Below are 23,690 nucleotides of genomic sequence, written 5' to 3'. Positions count from 1 at the left end.
CTGTAGTGTTTAGGTAATTCAAATTGATTGCTAATGTGTTAGATGTATTAAGTGAATTAAGTTCATCAACTCATTAAGTCCACTACAAGTCTGTGAAGTAGGTACTGTTATTTTCTTCGTTTTACAGTTGAGGAACAGGCTCAGAGAGCTTAAGGAATTTGAATTCATGTAGTTTAAATGCAGAGACCATGTTCTTAGCTTTTTCCCTGTTTTTGCAGTAGAGCAGAAGATATCAATCCATTTCTTTTGGACTGCTAACTATTTGATAGGCATGCTTTCTTTCCGTTAGTTTTTGAAGTTTCAGGTGTAGCTTAAAGCAAAACGCAAACCTTTAAAAATGAACTTGCTGCTTTAAAAAATGTCCAGGTTCTGGGGAATGCATTCATTTTATAGTTATTTATTAAATACCTGTTGTGCTCGTGTGCCACAAGCCCAACTACATCCTGGTGACTGAAAAAGCCTACAGAATTCCTGAATCCTTTAACAGAAATTACCATCCAAAAAGCCTCAAGAGCAAAGAACAGAGATTCTGGAGATACAGCACAACACAGCATCTGTAGCTCTTAGTAAAATAGTGTTTTATTTACTGATTAGTACAATGAAAAAGGATGTTGTCTTATTGCTGGACTGGATCTCCAAAATCATTTGCAGCTCTGGTTTCTTTTTATAGTGTGTCTGATTATCTCAGAGTGGGATAAAAATAAATATCTTGAAGTAAATTCGATCAGAATGAATGTAAATTACGTATTTATATTCTTTGAAAAACTTTGGGAGGGACAGAATTTTGAAATCAGATGCAAGAGAATGTCACAGTTCCCAGTGGCCAAGATTCCTTCCTTTACAGGCTGTAAATGTGGTTTTTGCCAATTTCATTATGTTGTCAAAACTACAGTTGCTAAACCAAATTTGTGTTCTACAAGGTGTCAGATCTCCTTATGTTAATGCTAAATTTATTTCTTGTGTGTTGTGGAATTCTTACTTTGCCTTTTTGAACCCTGAACCTATGTTTTGTTTCTGTCTTTATGTATTTCTTGCTTACTTGGGATTGAGAAGAAGAGTGAGAGAAGACAAAGGTGGTAGTCTATTAGAGGATAGTTATGTTTTATTTTGAAATAAGTATTTATCTCAAACATCTTGAATTTGTTATTTATATTGCTTGATGAGGAACTATCCAAGTATTACCATTACTACTTCTATAACTGAACTCATCTTAGTACCTCCAAATACTATTTTATTATACCGAACAAAGTCTAGGTAGGTAAAATAAGTGCCTTCAAAAATACTTGGTTGTAGGAGATACTATTTAAGTATTATGGGAATTGCAAGGTGTTAGAAGTTTAGTAAGTTGATTTTTATTGAAATGAATACTTTTTGAGTAAGTTAGTGTAAATTTGGAAATAGTTCTATGCAGCAAAAACAAGCTTGAGAGGCTAAGATATAATCTCATTAATCATTGAAAAGTTGAAAATGTGACATTTGGGATATGCATGCAGTGATTTGCTATATGTGTATGTTTTTTCAATCAGTAGATCTTATAAATCAATTAGTTTTGACAGTTACTGATTTCTGTACCCAATGAGGTCTAATTATAGCATTGGATACCATGTAGTGTTTAGAAAAGTTAAACTACTGGTGCCCAAGTTTTTTTTCTTGTAGTTCTAATAAATCTTTCTTGAAGTAATCCCTCCAATTCTTTATCTTTTATTCTTTTTAAATCTTCTTAACAGAAAGCTTCAGGGTGAACTAGGCATTGTCACATAAGTCCACTTTATTCTGGAGTCATGAGTACTGAGAGCAGAGCCATGGCTCCAGCTGTTCAGAAACTTAGTGTCCTGTATTGTTCTAGGATACTATCCAGTACCACTCCAGACAGGATTGTGTATATGGAGTGGTCAGTTCAGTCTCATTTTCAAGGCCATAAAGCACTATGATAACAGCCTGGTAGGTTTATTTTTTGTTAGTATTGTGACACTTTATTTTATTTCAGTTGCCTTATCTGTAGTACCTTTATTATTTATCTTTCTTACAGGAGGGGTAGGCATTTGTATTGGGCGTGGAATAACACATAACATGCTGCTGCAGTCTCATTGCTTTTTCTGGCTTCTGCAGCTGCTGCCTTTTTGGATTGAGGCTCATAAGTGGGGCAGTCCGTAAAAATCTTCAGTTGTGTCTTTAATCGACAGTACCTGTCATGCAGGTGAAAACAGTTTTAGTCAGGGATAATTGACTTGTCTTCTGAATACTGATTTGAAAAGGATGGTGAATAATAGCCTTTGAGAAACTTGTAAAAATCAAATTTTATCTGAAAATAAGTAATAATGTAAAATTTTAAATATCATATTGTAATTTTAACCTTTTTTTGCCCTATCATTTGATTAGGAGAAAAGAAATGGGTCGCTCCAATTCTAGATCACATTCTTCAAGGTCAAAGTCTAGATCACAGTCTAGTTCTCGATCAAGATCAAGATCTCATTCTAGAAAGAAGCGATACAGGTGATTTAATGTGCTTTAAATTTTTTAAATAATTATATCAGTTAATACTTGTTGAATGAGTATCGTAAACACAGTGCTAAACCCCAAAATGTATTTTATTCTCAAAGAACCCTGTGAAATGGATCTATTGTTATCCTTATTGTAAGCGAGAAAATGAGAATGTCCAGGTAACAAGCTCTAGTAAATGGCAGAGCTTGGATTGAAATCCAGTTAGTCTGACTCCAGGTCTCAAATTTTACTGTATAATATATGGTAGGTTTCTTTGTATTTGTCCACAATGTTGAGAGATGAATTGGGTAATGCAAGAATTTGACAGTAAACAATCTCTGCATATTGTTTTATAGTTTCTCATTTCTGACTGTGAATCTTTGAATTCTAACAAAATAATTTTTTTTGTTAAAAAAAATTAACAACTCTGGTTATTTTTGTTAAAATAGTAATACATACTTAGCATAGAAAACAGAAACCAGAAGTTGAAAATACAAATGACCATAATACCATTAAGAATTAATAGTAGTTGATGCTCATTCTTTTTCCCCCACCAGGCTTAACTTTATATTGTGTATGTATTTAATTAATAGTATCTCACTGATAGTTTTTTGTAATCTTTTCCCCCATTTAACTATATATTATGCCATGCCATTAAATATTCTTTTACAATATCAATTTAAGTGCTTGCCTAGAGGTACTACAATTTGTTAATATGTCCTAATGCGTGTGATATATATAACACACGCACGTGTGTGTGTGTGTGTGTGTGTGTGTGTGTGTGTGTTTTGTGCCTTCATTTGTAAGGTCTTTAAGGTATTCTCTCAGTATTTACCTTAGGCTTTTTGATTGGAAACCATAAACTTTTGTACAGATGAGTTTTTTAAAAAAGTGTATTTTTACCTTTACTGTTTATTTACATGTTATATTCAACCAGAGTATTTAGAATGGTAGCATGGAATACTTTATTTTTCTTGCATTGATATTTATTTCATTTTTAGTTCTAGGTCTCGTTCCAGAACATATTCAAGGTCTCGTAGTAGAGATCGTATGTATTCTAGAGATTATCGTCGTGATTACAGAAATAATAGAGGAATGAGACGACCTTATGGGTACAGAGGAAGGGGTAGAGGGTATTATCAAGGAGGAGGAGGTAGATATCATCGAGGTGGTTATAGACCTGTCTGGAATAGAAGGCACTCTAGGAGTCCTAGACGAGGTCGTTCACGTTCCAGGAGTCCAAAAAGAAGATCCGTTTCTTCTCAAAGATCCAGAAGCAGATCTCGCCGGTCATATAGATCTTCTAGGTCTCCAAGATCATCCTCTTCTCGTTCTTCATCCCCATATAGCAAATCTCCTGTTTCTAAAAGACGAGGGTCTCAGGAAAAACAAACCAAAAAAGCTGAAGGGGAACCCCAAGAAGAGAGTCCGTTGAAAAGTAAATCACAGGAGGAACCGAAAGATACATTTGAACATGACCCATCTGAGTCTATCGATGAATTTAATAAGTCATCAGCCACATCCGGTGATATTTGGCCTGGCCTTTCAGCTTATGATAATAGTCCTAGATCACCCCATAGTCCTTCACCTATTGCTACACCACCTAGTCAGAGTTCATCTTGCTCTGATGCTCCCATGCTCAGTACAGTTCACTCTGCAAAAAATACTCCTTCTCAGCATTCACATTCCATTCAGCATAGTCCTGAAAGGTCTGGGTCTGGTTCTGTTGGAAATGGATCTAGTCGATACAGTCCTTCTCAGAATAGTCCAATTCATCACATCCCTTCACGAAGAAGTCCTGCAAAGACAGTCGCACCACAGAATGCTCCAAGAGATGAGTCTAGGGGCCGGTCCTCATTTTATCCTGATGGTGGAGATCAGGAAACTGCAAAGACTGGGAAGTTCTTAAAAAGGTAAAAACTAAAATACAGAATCTAGATTATAATATTGTTTTTGTTCTTTGAATTCTGTTTGGAATTATAAACGTAAAATTGTGATATGTATTTAACTAGCGGTTTTTACTCCAAACCGCTAAATAAAATTGTGATATGTATTTAACTAGCGGTTTAACTCCAAATTGTTTTTACTCTTATCTGGTGAACTTTGGAAGCTAAGTGTTTTAATAAAAATTAATTTATCCAGCTACTCAGGAGGCTGAGGCGGGAGGATCTCTTGAGCCCAGGAGTTCAAGGCTGTGGTGAGCTATGATTGCGCCTACTGCACTCCAGCCTGGGCGATAGAGCAAGACCCTGTCTCTTTAAAAAGAATAAAAAAAACCTAATTTCTATTCCTCCTCTTAATTTTACCATTTTCGGTCCAGAATTAAAAATACAGATGAGGAGAAGTTGAGTAGCTTAGAGCATAACTAAATGATATATGTTGCTAATAACTGTAAACCTTTTAGAAATTAAGTTTCTTAAAGCATTGAAGGCTTATTTTGTTCTTTTCACTATTAGAATGTGACCTACATAAATAATGCAGCTATATTGCATGTTCTTAGGTGGCATAAACAGTCTGGCTGTCAATATTTAATGGTTTCAGCCTGACTATACAAAAGGTAATGGTATTTCTCACTGACTAATGACATTTGAAACAGATACATTGTTTAAATTCTGATTTCAAGTGTTGCTGAAAGTTGCTAACAATGAAAATTGGTTGCTTCATGTATTGTGATTTGACTTAAAAGTGAGAAAATAGAGGAAACATGCTGTTTGTGGAATAGCACTGCACAATCTAGAATTTATGATTGAACTGATCATTAGTTTCTATGAAATAGTGCCAGAAATCATTATTTTTCTAGAGCAAGTTTATATGAACTGTTCTGTGATTTTCATAAAGTATTAAATTACTGCAGTGGTAATTAAATCCATTTGTGTGAACTCTTGTTTATATTAATAGATAATATTATCTGGAATTTTGGGGATAATTATCAATAGAATTCTAACAATGTATTATCTATTAGTGGTTCTTAGCTTCAAAAATTAAATTTAGACAATCTCTAGAAGTTCGTGTTAGTGCAGAATTGTGGATTGTGACTAAATAGGACAGGTTTTTGTGATTGGCTTTGTGTTTTAAACTTCAGAAGTCAAATGTAAATTTATTTTAAAAGTTAGTACATAAGTTCTATATGGATGCTTTCAATGATTTTTAAAAGTGGAATCTGAAAAAGCACTTTTCAATAGGGTTATTTTCTCTCTTGCTGGTCCTGAGGGATTGGGCAACACATTTAAATATGGAAGCGATCTACAGTGAATGCAATCCAGAGTTACTATCCTCTTCTTTGCTTATTCGCAGGTTCACAGATGAAGAGTCTAGAGTATTCCTGCTTGATAGGGGTAATACCAGGGATAAAGAGGCTTCAAAAGAGAAAGGATCAGAGAAAGGGAGGGCAGAGGGAGAATGGGAAGATCAGGAAGCTCTAGATTACTTCAGTGATAAAGAGTCTGGAAAACAAAAGTTTAATGATTCAGAAGGGGATGACACAGAGGAGACAGAGGATTATAGACAGTTTAGGAAGTCAGTCCTCGCAGATCAGGGTAAAAGTTTTGCTACTGCATCTCACCGGAATACTGAGGAGGAAGGACTCAAGTACAAGTCCAAAGTTTCACTGAAAGGCAATAGAGAAAGTGATGGATTTAGAGAAGAAAAAAATTATAAACTTAAAGAGACTGGATATGTAGTGGAAAGGCCTAGCACTACAAAAGATAAGCACAAAGAAGAAGACAAAAATTCTGAAAGAATAACAGTAAAGAAAGAAACTCAGTCACCTGAGCAGGTAAAGTCTGAAAAGCTCAAAGACCTCTTTGATTACAGTCCCCCTCTACACAAGAATCTGGATGCACGAGAAAAGTCTACCTTCAGAGAGGAAAGCCCACTTAGGATCAAAATGATAGCGAGTGATTCTCACCGTCCTGAAGTCAAACTCAAAATGGCACCCGTTCCTCTTGATGATTCTAACAGGTAATTCCATATTGATGCCCAGTAAATAATCTGTGGGCAGTCAGTATTCCAGTTAATTATCTTAAACTTTCTGAACATAGCATTTTTATATTTAAACCAATGGTATATTTTGTGTGTGTGTGTGTTATCAATATGTTCCAGACCTGCTTCCTTGACTAAAGACAGGCTGCTTGCTAGTACACTTGTCCATTCTGTCAAGAAGGAGCAAGAATTCCGATCCATCTTTGACCACATTAAGTTGCCACAGGCCAGCAAAAGCACTTCAGAGTCATTTATTCAACACATTGTGTCCTTGGTTCATCATGTTAAAGGTATGCTTAGTATGTTTAGTATCGTGAATTAAATTTCTCTTGCATGCAAATAAAAAAATGTGTAATTATGCTTAATAATTCATGTACCCCAGGGCTAGCAAATATACATCCAATATTATTAAAACTTGGAGAAGTAGTTTCATAGAAGAGAATCCCTAGTCTTGCTAGCATTGAAACTTATGAAGATAGTTAATAAAAAGTAATTGAAATGCTGGAGAAACCATATGCTAAAAATCTGTATCATGGTAGAACATGATGTAGATTTTGTTGAATGCTAAAAGTGTTTTTTAAGTATGTCATTGTAATGTACTTGAAGTGCAGAAGGCTTACAGATAGTCTTTCATTGCATGCCTATGGCTTGTGATAATCTTGGCATAGATTTATAACAAAGACAGTATTGTTATTGAATATTTCTAAGAATTTCTTTTCAACTTTTAAAGAAATCTGAAATGGTGGAAAAACACTTTTTTTGCGCTTAATTTTTTATACATAAAAATCTTAAAATGATAAAACAAGAAAATTTATCAGGATTTTTAAAGGAAAAACGTTCAAGGAATTTAGAAGTATATTATATAAATACTGATTACATGAATAGTGACTAATTAGCAAAATGATGACACTTCTTTAGGTCCTAAAGATAAGGTTGTTTATTTCAACTAAAGTAATGATTTTTTTAAAAAATTTTTACCAGTATGTAATTTTAGTTGCAGAGTTACTAATAATTTTCGAAGATTTTCAAGTATGTCTTTTGGGCAGTTAGGTTAAGTTTTGTTTTTGTTGTTTTGTTTCTGTGTTTAAAAAGCAACTTACTATGAGACATATTCTTTCTCAGGAACTTCAAAGACTGTTGGCCTTTAAAATTAATCCCCTCCCCGCTTTTAAAAAATCTATCGTTTGACATGAGAACAGCTCACTGTAATAGATGAAACTTGCCTCTAGCAGTTCTTTATGCAGTTGATACATCAGAACAGTGAATAGTTAGATGAATTTCTTTTGGGCTGTAATTATTTAAACACGGTAACAAGACAGTTTTGCTATTTGGCTCTGAGTAGGTTTGTGAACCAGTTTATGACCATATTACTGTGGTACATAAAATATGAAACATTCTTTTTTTTTTAATTTTTTAATCTTTTTTGGCCTAGCTCCACATTTTACAATTTATTACTGAATTTTGAGATCAGGTTTTGATAAATTTTTTCCTTTTTCTTTTTTCTTTTTTTTTTTTTTAAAGAACTGTAGTGATGTTTCATAATTGGTATTGTGCAACCGATCTGAACAGCTCTTACTTTATATAGAGCTGAAAATGCCCAGTGATGTTTTCTTTTTCATTGTAACTAGGTCCTGGAATATGTTTTGAAATGGCAAAATCCATGTTTCAAAGTAAAATAGCTGTTGAAAGATACAGGCAAAGTTGAATCTTCTGTCTTCCTGGCAAAAATGGCATAAAAACTGAGTTGCTAGCTCAAATTCCTGGGTTTCATGGAATTATGATTGAGGCACTACCCTTGTAGTGGCCGTTTCAAGTTTTAATGATTGGTTATGAGACATGTGCTGGATATTGGGCGGTAAGTTGACAACAGATGTATGTTGACCTGTTAAGCAGATAGCTTGCTTCATAATGTGACATTTCATAGCTCATGACTTTATACGTCTTTCTATTTTACATTTACAACATATCTTGAACTGGTTTTAAAAATAATCAGTATTGATATTACTAGTTTGAAAATTGTTTAAAGAGAGACAAAACAGCAGTATCAAATTTGCTGTTGGGTTTGCCAAGATGCCAGATTTTTGGAGTAATTATTGAATGTTAATTGATTTAAAAATATTTTTCCAATTTGGGTGATAATATTCAGTGTTTTTATAAATCCATTTTTGTTGATATGGCAGCATATAGTCACTGATGAAATTTGATAGTTGACCCAAACAAGCTTTTTAGTTAACTCCATATTTTCCTGTTTTTTGTTTTCTGCAAATGATTACTTGAAGTAATGTCATTGGTTCATATTGGCAAGGTATTAGAGCATCCATAGATTATGTTCCTTTTTGTTTTGAGGAAGTAGTGTATTAATGAAGTGGAATTAGAGACTCTTGATTTAATCTATTAATTGCTCTTGGATTAGATGTAGTATTGACAGGGACCTGTGAGCAACTTTCGAAACACTCTCCTGTTGAGGTACAAGAAATTGAAAGGGTAGGAGTTCCTTGTAACACTTGATTCTCTTTTGCTAGGTTTCTTATTTTTATTTTCTTTTCACCTGCTACATGCCCTTCTGTCACAAACAAATCTCTCTTAAAGTAAAGTTAACTAATCGGACAGTATTTCTTCTAAATCAACAGAGCAATACTTCAAGTCAGCTGCAATGACCCTAAACGAGCGGTTCACTTCGTATCAGAAAGCCACTGAAGAACATAGTACTCGGCAAAAGAGCCCTGAAATACACAGGTATGTATCCTGCTGAACTGGCATATAAAAACGTTGTTTTGATAGGAAGACACTGTTAAAACAAGATTGTATTGGAAGTTTGTTTTTGTCATTGATACAAGTATTATTCCTCATTTATACTTTAAATAAATATATTTCAAAGTCTTGAAAATTCTATAATTCTTGATTTTCAGCTTAGTTGAAACTGGTTGTTAGAACTTGAAATATTAACTCTTATTACTTTGCAGTATGGAATTAAATAGTTATCAATTAGTTTGGTTTTTGGGAGGGGCAGTGGAGGCCTAGAGTTACCTTCGAATTTCCAGTGAAATATATGTTTGGTGAGAGAGAGAGAACGAAAGCATGAGCATTGAAGTCAGATAGTTGTGTTGAAATCCTGACTTTGTCTCTTCGTTGCATTGTGATGAACAACTTAATCTCTGGACGTAAGTTTTTTCATATACGAAATGTGGATAATCATGCCAGTTTTGCAGGGTGGCAGTGACAGTGATATTGGCTATGAAGTATCTGACTTGGTACTTTGTACACAGTTGGTGTGATTTTGGTGATGACTGCTAAAGAAGCACTGGGTAGTTGCAGCCAATACTGACTTAGAAAGGAAAGGCGCAGAATAAAACTAAAGGGCACTGAATATCTAAAAATACTGAAGACAGGAGCAAATAATCCTATTCATGTGTGTTTGTTGATGCTTAAAATCATATCCAGTTTAATCGAAACACATTTTTTCTATTTTTGATGGCTAAAATAAGTTTGATGTTTTAAAGGCCAGACTTCACTTCTATATAAAAATATCTGGTTGGAGCATTTTAATTCATTCTTTGTGGATATTTTTTCTTAATTGTGTATTATAAACTAAATTAATAGTCTTGGTGTGCTAAATTAGTTGATTGGGAGAGAAATAACTGTCTTAGGAAAATGGATAATCGTGTGGATGTTTTTGAACCAAAAAGTTAATAATATGACTAAAAATATATTTTATTTTACATTAAGGAGAATTGACATCTCACCAAGTACCCTGAGGAAGCATACCCGTTTAGCAGGGGAAGAGAGAGTTTTTAAAGAAGAAAATCAAAAGGTATGTTTTTGAATGTAATTTTTTTTCATGTTAAGTTCAGCTTAGTTAATGATATTGTACCAAATATAGTTTCTCAAGGCAAAATGTCTATAGATATCTTCTACTTTTAATTCATAACTATATTATGGTAGTGTACATACTGTTTCTTCCTGGAAGAAATTAAGGTGACATGACACTATACTAAGTGTCTTAAATTTAAACCAAGAGTGTTTTTTCAAAACACTAATGAAAGGAAAAAAAATAGTCCTAAGAAAAGTGTAAAGAATCAGTGGGTAGACAAAGGGAAATTATAAAATCAAAGATACAAATTAGAATTTTGAGATGAGATTCATTAGCCAGAGTAAATATTTCTCGATTTGTGTGTCTAAATTAATATCTCTAGGTTCTTCACAGATAACAAGAAATAATCCCCATGCTACTGAGCATTTTTGATGTGGATTAAGAAATAAGCATTCTAAGAACTGGTTTACAAATGAACGTTTGGAACAAAGACTTGTCACTCTTGGAATGTTTGGGGATTGGGGGAATGTCTTTTAAACATGAGAGAGGAGCCTGTGAAGGATATTGAGGGGTCTTGGTGAGAATGGAATTCAGTGGTTAAGGGGTCTCCAATATACTCTTGACAATTCAAAATGACCTTTGCCAGGTAGACTAATCTATATCAGGCCATAAAATGTCTAGTAGTAGAAATGTGGGGAAAGGCAGAAAGGGAGCAACTGTTTTGAAGAGATTAGGGGACTTGGAAGTACTGCTTGGTTCCAATTCTGGTTGTCACTAAGTACTATCTACATGATATTTGGAAAATAACCTCTTGAACCTTGCTTTTCTAATTAGAAAAATGAGAATGCATCTGTTTTGCAGAGTTGTTGAATAATTGGGTTATTTTGAAAATAGGCACGTTTGTTACTAGAAGCTGTTATGGACAGTGGTAGTATACAAGTTTAATAGGGCATGCTATTAACTTACTAGATGTGGAATCTAGAGCTTACAAACAAGGTTTTTTTTTGTTCTGTTTTTTTTTTGTTTTTGTTTTGCATGGGGCTTATTGATCTTGAAAGAACAGATTCTGAGTAGTGAATACTTTTTTTGGTTTTTAACTTAAATAATATCTTGGGTTCAAAGTTGTTAATTTAGTTTTCCCAACAGTTTAGTCTGTCCTCGTGCTCTGACAGTGAGTATCTTCTCTCCTCATTACATAGACCAGATTTTGATCCAGAGGAGAAAAAGTAGAGATAATTGATGAATAGACAAGAGGATATGCCATTGGTTTTTATCCTGTCTGGATGAATAACACGTTAATATGTAATTATGTATATATCGTTTGTAATTTACAAAGTAGTTTCACTTACATTATCTTGTTACTTGTGGACTTGGTAATACCTAGGTGAATAGGAAGGTTTTTTTGCTCTTGATTAGATTTTTTTCTTTGTGACTCTGGGAGCAAATAGGTGAGTAGTTGATATCATTTGGAGATACGTACTTTCAGTTTTATGAATGCTTATGAATATTATAGCCAGACTTCCCAGAGTAAATACTACTTATTGTTGAATACTAGCAAGGATGTCCACATTGCTTAGCATCTTACTGATGTATAATTTCTCTTCATTCCTAGATGCCTCTTTCCATCTTCCTAAATTATATAGTATTTGAAAAAGCAATGGAACAAGAAGGAGGTGAATTGTGACCCAGTTAAACTAATGTCCGTTGCAATACCTGAATTGAGAAAGGGCAGTATATGGCCCAAGATACTGAGTACAGGATTGCGAATATCTTTCTGGCTTTGTTTCTACCCTTGTTCAACCAATTGGTTTCATTAATAATATTTTACGTGCATGTTATGGAAATTATAGAATTCTTACTTTTGAAGTTTTTTTTTTTTTATTGGGTTGGTCAGATTATTTGGGAAGAGCTTGATCATAATGAGGCTTAAGTAATGAGAACCAGTATGTTAGGATCTCTTTTATTTAGGTAGAAGGCTACATTACAACTACAGATTATAACATCTGTCATTGTTCAACTATTGAAAACAGCATTTGGAAGGATGAGGGATAATAAGGATGTGCTGAGTGGAAAAAATATTTGTATCATTTACTGTACAAAAATTTATTATAGATTGTTTTGGATAAAAACCTGCAAAATTCTCAAGATAATTAGCTTTTAATAGTTTCCCCAGTCCCACTGCACTTTGTATACACAAATGTTTAGTAAAAATAGTCAGGTACATTTTTTAACAAAAACTAAGTGATAGTATCTTATATGATTCATTATTTTCTGATACTAAAATGCCAGTTTAGAAGCTGGCATAAAATTTAACTCTATAATATGTGTATATATATTTTTTCTATTTCTCCCCTGAAATCTGTATTTTATATCTGTCTTTTATAGGGAGATAAAAAATTAAGGTGTGACTCTGCTGACCTTCGGCATGACATTGATCGCCGTAGAAAAGAAAGAAGTAAAGAACGGGGAGATTCCAAGGGCTCCAGGGAATCCAGTGGATCAAGAAAGCAGGAAAAAACTCCAAAAGATTACAAGGAATACAAATCTTACAAAGATGACAGGTAATTGTTCAAACTGACTAAGATAGGTTTTAGCTTCTAATTAGCCTTTAATAATTGTCAGCTTAATTGCTTTCAATTTTGACTGTGTAATCGAATGTTTAAATTTAAACAATTAAAATTATTTGTTTTACAGCAAAAATGTATTTGTCTTTTACACGGCTTATGGTGGATGAGGACAAAAACTTTGGAATAGCAAGCTAACACTGAAAAAAAAAATGACAAATTAATGTGTCCTATTATCCAGGCTACATCAGGAGGTTGGACTTCAATGCAGTGCATTTCTAGAAACAGTTTGTGTAAGAACTTTGGTTCGTTATGCTTGATTCCGCACTTTTTCAACTCATAACACCCAGAGTACAAGAATTTTAAACTGATATCTAGTGGTTTAACATGGGAGAGATGGGGGGGAGGAAGGACTAGAAATAGCAATGTGTATTAGTCTTTCAAAATAATATTTCCTTGGAAACTGTTAGCAGTGGTAAGAGTTAACTACAGGTATGACCTTTTCGGGTGTTGCATTAAATCATGTAAATTTGATCATCATAGAGTCAAATAGGAACACAAAGTATTATAGATAATCTTTTTCCTTGCTATTCATTAGGTAAATGGTGGATTTTGTTTGTGTTATTAAATTTATGGCTGTTATTTGTAATGTCATATGCTTTTTATTTGCTATAATGGTACTATAGCCCAAACTATACCAACTATTTTCACCCAGGGTGTACAAACTGCAGTCATTTTGAAACTTGGCCTTAAGAACATCCTTACTTTTTCCTACTCTTCTCTTCCTTTCATTAAAGTAATAAAAGATATAAGTTAATTTAAAAATACTAAAGAACTGAACCTTATTCTTGACCTTTACAGACTACTATTTTCTAACTGGCAGGCCCTAGCATGTTTTTCATTATTGATGTAAAACACATATTGAAGGAGGATGGAAACAGACTGTGTCAAAGTTTAACACCCAATTATTTTATTTACATAATTTTATTAGGGGATAGTGTTGTTGACTTGAAAAATATCTCTTCTGTTGTAAGATTCAGCAGGGTCTTTATCTTTTTAAAAGTAGCACATTTTTTGTTTTCTTTATTTTGCAGTAAACATAAAAGAGAGCAAGATCATTCTCGATCTTCATCCTCTTCAGCATCACCTTCTTCTCCCAGTTCTCGAGAAGAAAAGGAGAGTAAGAAGGAAAGAGAAGAAGAATTTAAAACTCACCATGAAATGAAAGAATACTCAGGCTTTGCAGGAGTTAGCCGACCACGAGGAACCTTTGTAAGTGAAAAAATTATCTTTGATTGTTTGGTAGGAGTTTATCTTAGAGTACTGTACATAAGAAAGGTCATACACATGATTTAGAGATTGTTATGTGTGTCATTATTCCTAAAGTCAGAGATAGTATTGAAACATGAAGTGGTGTTTGAAGTGCTGTCTTCATTTAGAAATGCCATTTTGAGATCTAGAAGCATCTGTATAAACTAGATACTTTTCTTGACTTCGAGATCAATAACTGTACCTAGTCCTTAAAGACCAAGAGTCAAGGAAAGTTACTGATTGGTAATAACATTTCTTTAATCACTTAGTTTTTGAAAAGGTACCTTAACGCCTTAATAAAACCCCTGTATGTTCATCTCTGTATTACAGTTACATTCATTTTGCCTGCTTTCTTCAAATCCTTGCTTATATGGGTATCAATCATAGAAATCATATAAATATTTCACATAGCATATACATTATCCCCATGTTTCCGTAAGTCGTTATAATTATTAATATAATGACTTCATGGTAGTGCATCTTCTTGCCTGTTTAATTTCGAGATTCACACTCCTACCTTGAGCGAGTATCTAGTTGGGTTTTGGTGGAGTTCATTTATTAGATAATTTGGGAAAGAGAAGAGCTTTGCTTATATGGTGATAGGTATGGCTGAATACTTGGGGCTTCTATGATAATTCAAAGAAATTAGACAACGTTTGACTAGTAAAAAGGAAAAACAACTTGATTATTTAAAAATATTAGTTCAGTCCATGAAAGTACAGTATTCTAACACTTAGGTTGATCATTTCTTAACCTACTCAACTTTTAGTTGGCAGAAATTTTTTGCCTATGATATAAAATGGCCATCCTTTTCATCCTCAATGGCCATGAGATTTAGATAGGAAATTAGGGCGTATGTTTTTTGTTACTGCAGTAAAATTAGAATTTGCATGTAACTAAATACCTTTTGATTGCATCACTAAACAACTTTGTTAATGTTAATCAGTTTCGAATTAGAGGCAGAGGAAGAGCCAGAGGAGTTTTTGCTGGGACAAATACTGGTCCAAACAACTCAAATACTACTTTTCAAAAGAGACCGAAGGAAGAGGAATGGGATCCAGAATATACCCCAAAGAGCAAGAAGTACTTCTTGGTGGGTGTTAGACATCTGTGTTTATTTGGTTTGCATTAATTTTCGAAGCATACTAGGTGAATAAATTTGAGTACAGATAACCACTACTATAAGAAGATTCACCGTTATGTGGGAAACCTTTTTTAAAATAATTACCCAGATGATTTGAAATTTTGAAAAATGTGGGTCCCTTTAGTCCTGTTCATACTTTCTTGATATTAAACATAGGCTGATCAGGGTAAGCAAAAAATATACCTGATTTGTTACCCACATTCAGAGAAAAACATTATATTATAGTTGAGCTTAATGTTTGTTTTATATCTGTCTATAAGACAGTTGTAGAAACTTCACATTAAGATGTACCTTCCATTATCATAGCTATTTGTTTAAATGAAAAGGAGAATAATTTTTTCAAAGTACGTGTAATTAAGAATTTTAGGGAGGCTGTCAACTTTCATTGGAGAAAAAAGATGATGAAAAATTACATTACAGAAAAGTTGCTGCTAGATACACTAATTTGGTGCTTCCTGTGGTAGAGGTGCTTTTCCCTCTGAAATAGTTTTTCAAGGATGAAGCTAGAGGTGGTAGGTCCTGAAGGATTCTCTAGATAAGGATGGGCATTTTCTGCTGTTTGGCATGGGGAAAAGGGTCCCTCCTGCATTGTAGAGGTGGACAAGAATATACCGAAACTATTACCAGAAGTATTCATTTTTTTGTCATGGCTTTTCAGAGAATTTATGCTTCAGAGACTAGTTCTGAAAACTAGTTGCTTCCATGGAGGAAGATTGTATTGGACTTGAGGAATTGTTGACTTTTTCAGTTGGCTTTTTATGAGTATATTTGAATAAACCTGAATGTCCATGACATACCTACTTAGAGGTTATAGCTATAGTTTGAAGTGGATCTCTATTTTGTCTGGAAAAACAATATATATGTTTCAAAAATATATTTCCATTTGCCTCTTTTTTGGCATGTTAATGACCAAGAACCAAAAAAAAAAAAGTTATAGAGTGCGTTATGCATAATGTTTTTTCAGTTTATGCTTCTTGAGTGTCTTGAATTGACATTCTGGAAAGTAAAAGGCATTTGATGGATAGAAAAATTTGAAAGATCCATCTACTTGGTTCAAGAATTTATGTATTAACAGACTCATGTTTATGCTAGGTACTAAGGATGGAAAGACAAGTAGGATGTGATTCTAATTTTTGACTTAGAGACTGCTAGTAGTAGAGAAACAAACATTCTAAATATATATGGTGGCTTTTCACTTTTCCCAAAGAAGAAATAGGTGGATTTTTGCAAAGGAGACGTGATTAGGAGAGACTTTTGTAGAGGAACTTGACCTTAATTTTGAGGTTAAGAGGTAGGCAAGTGTACTGCACATAGCAGAAGGAGTGAAACAGCATGGTATAGATAACTCTAGTACTCAGATGGCTAGATGGTTGGTATAAGTGTGGGAAAATTGAGTACAAGGAGTCAGTGTGAAAGGTCTTAATACATTTAAGAAAATAGAGTTTTAAGCAGAGTTTACAAAAATCATGGGAGTTAAAAGTTAAGCAATTTGAGAGAATATAGTGTCTGAACTAAGGGGCTAGATTTGAGAAAGTAACATTTATGGGGACTTGAATTCAGGGAGTTGGTAGTGAGAGGAAGGAATCTAAATCTGTAGGAAAGAAGCTCCTTTCAAAAGATTAAGTTATGTTCTGAACAGGTTGAATTTGAAGTGCCTGGGAGAAATGGAGCTGTCCAGTGGATAGTTGGTAATTCAAATTTAGAGAAACAAAAAAATCTAAGTGCTCTAATTTTATAGGTCACCATTAAAGCTGTGTTAAGATCACAGAAGAGATGAGATAAAGACCAGCATTTCAAAGGTGGGGTGAAAAGTGAGAGAGAGTAAAAATGCCAGAGAAGTAGACCAGGTATGATATATAGGTCAGAAGGTTGAGGGAATGAGGGGTGAATAAGTAGATAGTAATTGTTTAACACTTTTAACAATTTACAAATATTAAATTTAGGCCGTTGTTCTATGGCATTCTCTTGAGTCTGCTAACCCTTAACAAGTACATACTCATTTTGGGTTGGCGTTTACTTAGGCAGTAGTTTCATTAAGAACTGTCTTATTTTAAGAATTTAGCCACTTATAAGTAGCAGTAATATTTTTACATGTTGCTTTTCTGGGTTATATTTAAAAATCTTGGTCTCTATAAAACATAAACATTGATTTGCCACAGACTCATGATGCTCACTAGAATATCAAGCAAAATTACACACTTTTTCCTTATAAATCAGTTCCCAAAGTTAATTATTTTGGTTTTTACTTATGAGCCAATGAAATGGCAACTTTGGTTTTCACATGAATAGTTAAATTTAAAAGATTTTGTATCTTATATGTAAAGGAATGTTGAGGGAAAAGAAGGAAAAATACGATTCAGAAGAAAAGTCTAGAACTAGACATTCATTCCCTTAGGTTCTTTCAGAACAATTGACCAGTTTAAGAGAGTTTGCACATTTGGATGAAACATTAATACTTAGTAACTAACAGGCCAGGCACGGTGGCTCACACCTGTAATCCCAGCACTTTGGGGAGGCCAAGACAGGCGGATCATGAGGTCAGGAGTTCAAGAACAGCCTGGCCAGCATGTTGAAACCCTGTCTCTACAAAAAATACGAAAATTAGCTGAGCGTGGTGGTGCGTGCCTGTAGTCCCAGCTACTCGGGAGGCTGAGGCAGGAGAATCGCTTGAACCCAAGTGGTGGAGGTTGCAGTGAGCCAAGGTTGCGCCATTATACTCCAGCCTGTGTGACAGAGTGAGAATCTGTCTCAAACAAATAAAAAAGCTTAGTAATAATAGATAACATTTGTTAAGCATCATGTACTATGCTAGGTGCTGTTCTGAGTGTTCTGTATGTATGAATACTTAAAAAAGCCTTTTGAGTTGGGGCCATTATTCTATTTTTGTGGATGGAAAAAACTGAGGTACAAAGGTGGAGTAGCTTAACCAGAGTTATGTGGCTAGTAGCAATGGGGTCAGGATTTATGCATTGGGCTCCAGAGTCAGGGTTCTGAAAGTCTTGTTTGTACTATTCGTTGTCCAATACTGAGTTATAGTAATCTTTGTTGCATTCTTTTTAAATTTTCCTATCTCTAAGCTTTGTTTTATGCAAAGGTGTGGTAATGTTTTCAGTAATAAAAATTCCAGGAAAGATACTAGTTTTAGTTAGAACCTGAAATTCTATGGAGGGGTGAGTGTGAAGAGTTGGAGCAAGTGGGAAAGTACTGAAGTAGGCAGGTTCTCAGTGTTGAGTTGCTGTCTTCAAAGGAAGAGAAAATCGCTGGTGGGGAAGGGGGTTCAGGATTGGAGTTTTGGTTATTATTCCTTTGAAACGTGATCCTTGTATGGAGAAGAGAAGATGATTCAGAAGGTCTTGGTTTCTAATACAGACTCCTTTGTTAACATGTTCTTAGCTGTGTATAAATATCTAACTTCTGGCCCTTTTTAATCTGAGATAATTAAAAATTAAACATTTTAATGAGATTGAAATCTTCGATATAAAACTTGAGTATTAAGAATATGTTTAGCATCAAAAATCTCAATTAAGTAGCTGCCAGGATGCCCTACGAAAGGCACAGTTTAATTGTTTAGGTGCTGTTGTGTTTACCAAGTTTCAGATGATTGTATATTAAAAGCAATGGCTAGTTTAACCCTAGTGTCTAGCTTTGCTCTTGGCTTTTCTATTTCTGCTAACTCTTAGCTACCTGGTGTGGTAATCATATACTGCCACCAAGATATCTGGGAAATGTGTTTTATGGGTGATGGTCACAAGGGGTGGAAGAAAGGGCTAGCTCTGTGACCTTGGGCAAGTTACTTAATTTCTCTGTGCCTCAGTTTGTTTATTTCTAAAATGAGGGCAGTAATAGTATCTTAGAGGGTTGTTGTGAGGATTAGTTGAATAAATACATGTGAAGTGTTCAGAACAGGGCCAGATCCATATTACACACTATAGAAACATCATTTTTGCCACCGTTTATTGAGTGCTTGCTTGTCAGACACTGGGCCGGGCACTTCCTGCTGATCTGTGTTCCCTCAAGGCACACATTATCAAAATGAAGTGAATTCTAGAGAGGTTGCCCAAAGTCACACAGTTTCTGATAAGATTTAAACCCATGCTTCTACTCCAAAACCTCTTCCCAGAATCCATGGTGTATTGTGTAAAAATCATAAAAAAACACAGCCTCTGGAGTTGGGTATGTTAATGTGATAAGGGAGCATGAAATTATGTAGTGGAGTGGGCATTATTTTTAGTGGCAGACTATTTTAAAGTAGTTTATTTTGGGTTTGTAATAAACTCTGCCGTATTTAAATTTACACTTTTGATAGTTCCAAAATTCATTCATTATAGAGTCATGTACACCTCTACCTAGTAATCTTTCAGTGGTTTGGTAAAGATAGATTATTAGCAGTTGGTAAGTTCTCTTTCATATGGTCTGTTAGTTACCCATATAATTGAACTTTTCAAGTCATGAAGGGGGTTAATCAGTTAAATGAATATATCCAAAGGCACAGTCTTATGTTTTGGAAAAAAAATACTCATGCCATATTATGTAAAAAAAAGTTTTAGTGGCTTTTGGATGGTTACTCACTACTGGTACTCTATAGATTACACAACATTTTGTTTGCATTATACCCCTTTTCTAATAAAGGGGCATTTTGCTTTATTTCCCATTTTTGTGGGTGACAAAGTTAATAAGTTAGCTGTTAATTAAATTACATACAGGACTCCCTTGGCCTTTTGTATGAATATAATACCCATCTCTACTCATCTACAAAGTCAAGTACTTTTCAGTTTTGCAGATTGTTTTGCTTAATAGAACAATTTCATAATTTGGGGATCATCTGTTTTTGAATACAATTAATGATTAAAGCTGGGATGTGATAACTGCAGTACTTTGATGAAGAAGAACTGAGTGAGGTGTTAATTCTAGGGACCATGTCATGATTTACCATTGAAATTCTCTAGCCCAGAACATCGATATGTACTATACATTGATCTAGATTTCAATCTCAGTAGATTTAAAATCTACTTTTATATGTAAAGTATAAAATTCATACCACCAGTTTCATTTTAGTGAACGTTATAATATTTTAATGATATTTTTATGACTTTCTGCTGCATCTTTATGACTAAGGTAATTTTGGGAAAAACTTAATTTTATCTCATTGCATTTGGTGTAATAATAAGTGGACTTGGATTGACATAATAAAAAAACAAAACTCAGGATTCTAAAAATCAGTGGTAATTTAGCAGTTGAGATCTTCCAAATGATTGTCTGGGTAACCTTCAGTGCTTGGGTTGCTAAGTAGTAAGATGTAGTTATTCTCTTGATGATGGAATATATTTTTGTTGAAAAATTCAGTTTTACTGGTTTTGTTTTATTGTGTTTTAGAGAATATTACCAATCTCATATACCCAATCTTCAGAAGATTAATACTGTGATTTATGATTGGAGAAATGATCATCTTTACAAGAAACATTTCATTGACAATTGTTTTTAACCTTTCTGTAGCATGACGACAGAGATGATGGTGTGGATTATTGGGCCAAAAGAGGAAGAGGTCGTGGTACTTTTCAACGTGGCAGAGGGCGCTTTAACTTCAAAAAATCAGGTAGCAGTCCTAAATGGACTCATGACAAATACCAAGGGGATGGGATTGTTGAAGATGAAGAAGAGACCATGGAAAATAATGAAGAAAAGAAGGACAGACGCAAGGAAGAAAAGGTATAAAATTTCAACTTGTGATTCTGACAGATTTTTTTTGATATAGGTTTGGTGGGTGAATTAGTTAATTATTTCATTTTTAGGAACAATTATTAATATGGTTCCTTTTCACTCTCCGCATCTTTTGTTAATCTTTAATTTTTTCTCTCTCTTTTAGGAATAATAAATATGAAGTAAGATTACAACAGAGCAGAACTTGCACCCACCATTTTTTTTACCTGATTTTTGTTTTCAAATAAGAATGTAAGCATTTTACTTAAATTTTACTGTTTGCAAGTAGTCTATAGAAATTTTGTTTTAAGTCTTCAAATATCTTGAGAAATAGTAGACTGTATGTTGAAAATTGTACTGAAATAAAGTAGAAAATTGTTACGTACCATATTTGTAACTATCAACTTTTAAAACTTAACGTTTTTGTTACATGCATTGTAATTCTGATTTGTCTATAAGATATGGTCAAGTACAGCTCTGTGAAAGTTCTGATTCTCTTCCTTCCCTGTTTGTCAATGTTTTATTCTGAAGTAAACGTTAGCTCTACATATAAATCCTGGAACAGAAATTGTTTATAGAGACTACACTAATTATTTTAACTGTATACATCTGTTTAATTTGAACACACTACATCGTAGGGTGACTGATTTTTGAAGTATACCACAGACAAAAAGTTGTTACTTTGGTAAACTAAGCTAGTTTAACACTTGAGCAAATGCTTAAGAAGGAATTAAAAAAAAAAAAAAAGCTTTGCCAATAGCTAAAAAGTACAAGCTATTAAAAATCAGATTGAAAAGTTTTGAGAAAATGTTATTTTTACTGAAAGCAAGCAGTGGCCTATAAAGAACATTCTTAGGAGCCTTTTCTATTTGCGTTCAAAACTGTGTGTTCTCTTTCTATTCCTATTTGATAGTTTGAGTCATGGTCTTAGATATTAGCTATTTGTGAGAGGAAACTGGTTTGTAACAATACTGCAAATAGAAACCCCATTTCTACTGAACATCCTAGTTTTAAACAGAAGAAAAACTGTAATCCTGGGGTTGGTATGTAGGAGGTTTATCCTGCAGAATAAGTTGATACATTAGTACCTGATTTCATATCTTACATATTTATTTGAGCTGAACATTAGTTTGTAGTGTAACTATTAGTAAAAATAGAGAAACACAGCATACTGTTCATTAATAGTATTTTTAAAAAATTGTTTTTCAAATGTCACCAATAAAAGTTTTGGCAGGAAGCTTGTTGCCGCATTGATCTAACCTTTTTCCCCCCCATTTCAGTTGCAGTTTTTGTAGAATGGCTTTTTCTTTTTCCTCTTAAGAGTTCTATTCTTCAGGTAGATAATTTTTCAAATGTGAATTATCTTTTGTGTCTATATTGATAGCTCTTAAAAGGAGTGAAAATCTAAAATAGTAAATTTCAATGTTAAGTCTGTCTGCTTTATGGGCATATATAAAAGTAGACACATTTCATTTGTTAATTTAGTTGTGTGTGTGTTAAAAGGAGCTAATGCTTATTCTGTTAATGTAAACTTTTGAAGATCTTAAGTGTATTGCTCTTTCATCTTAAACACTTTCGAGGATTTGCAGTGCGTCTAGCACCTAGATTACAGCCAGGAACATTGGTTAAGAACTGTTGGAAACAAAACTAAAAGCAAACTCAACATATGTGATGTTTATGGCCCTCAGATCCTTAGTATTGTGTGATTTTCCCCCGTTAACATGTCTTTCTAAAATTGTCTATTAAAGCAGAGGAAATACCTGCCAAAGGAAGTATGTATTGCATTAATCAGGGCATAACTAATATTCTCCTGTTCAGAATAATACTTATTTACGTGTGAAAGCAACATGGATGTGATTCCCAACACAGAATTTTCATGACCCTTTTATTGTATACAAATAAATACCATAACAGTTACTTGGTTAGACATCAAATCTGTGTGCATGACTGTGCTTATCCACTTAAGACAATAGGTAAAAGGGGATCTGAGAAATTATGTAATAGGGAGTGGGAATAAAGCTACTTAATTCCTGTGGGCAGGTTATATTTTAAGTTCAAATGCATTGCTTTAACCTTTGGTTACTTTTATTCTGTTAAACAAAATTGAGGAAAGAGTATTATACCAGAGTGTAGTAGACTAGGGTGATTGTAAGAACTCTGTAATAGAATGTCATTGTGGATGTTACCTTTTTCAGATCCAAGCATATAAAAAGTAGCCTGTATATTTTTTTAAAACACATCTTAACTCCACGCTTTACGATATTATAAAAGTTGAATGGTTCCTCTTGGTAAGGATATTTGCTTACAAGTGCTAGGAAATAACTCATTGATACCTGCGTTAACATACTTTGTTTTGCCTAGAGAGGGGCAATAAAAATGAACCAAAGGATATTTCCAGAAAGGATTAAGAAAGCTGTTTAAGAAGGCCATGACTCTTTAGGTGTGTATGTGTACGTTTCAGCATCCTAGGAATTTTTATACTAAAAGCAAAATTTTTTTCCAGTTACAGTCTTCTTCAAGGAATTACTATTGTTCCTTTTGTCACAGGTAAAATCAGTGTTGGGAATTATAATTTGAGAAAAATATTACCCAGTAACATTGAATGTAGATGGCTAAACGATTCTTACTCAGTGTGATGTATAATGATGCAACAGGGACCCTTGTAAATTGTCATACGCCAATAAAATGTCACAAGTAATAA

General features: G+C 33.9%; 1 protein-coding gene across 9 annotated transcripts in view; it reads left to right on the top strand.

Moving 5' to 3' along the window:
* Positions 1 to 23,690, top strand: part of BCLAF1 (BCL2 associated transcription factor 1) — a 33,140-nt gene extending 9,450 nt beyond the window's left edge. The window contains exons 3-13 of one of the 9 annotated variants that reach the window (XM_055114147.2): positions 2,380 to 2,493; positions 3,489 to 4,394; positions 6,295 to 6,441; positions 6,583 to 6,752; positions 9,093 to 9,198; positions 10,189 to 10,273; positions 12,659 to 12,834; positions 13,932 to 14,109; positions 15,095 to 15,241; positions 20,786 to 20,998; positions 21,156 to 23,690. In XM_055114147.2, the coding sequence (XP_054970122.1) occupies positions 2,390 to 2,493; positions 3,489 to 4,394; positions 6,295 to 6,441; positions 6,583 to 6,752; positions 9,093 to 9,198; positions 10,189 to 10,273; positions 12,659 to 12,834; positions 13,932 to 14,109; positions 15,095 to 15,241; positions 20,786 to 20,998; positions 21,156 to 21,161 (2,238 nt within the window). In that variant the 5' untranslated portion in view covers positions 2,380 to 2,389 and the 3' untranslated portion in view covers positions 21,162 to 23,690. Of the gene's footprint in view, positions 1 to 2,379; positions 2,494 to 3,482; positions 4,395 to 5,775; positions 6,442 to 6,582; positions 6,753 to 9,092; positions 9,199 to 10,188; positions 10,274 to 12,658; positions 12,835 to 12,967; positions 13,131 to 13,931; positions 14,110 to 15,094; positions 15,242 to 20,785; positions 20,999 to 21,155 lie in introns of those variants that run through there. The other 8 variants (XM_034962913.3, XM_014345463.4, XM_034962916.3 and 5 more) reach the window with 8 other exon arrangements.

Source organism: Pan paniscus, chromosome 5, assembly GCF_029289425.2.
Source record: "Pan paniscus chromosome 5, NHGRI_mPanPan1-v2.0_pri, whole genome shotgun sequence".
Lineage (NCBI taxonomy): Eukaryota > Metazoa > Chordata > Mammalia > Primates > Hominidae > Pan > Pan paniscus.
The sequence above is the reverse complement of the archived record's forward strand: the minus strand, read 5'-3'. Positions and strand labels throughout refer to the sequence as shown.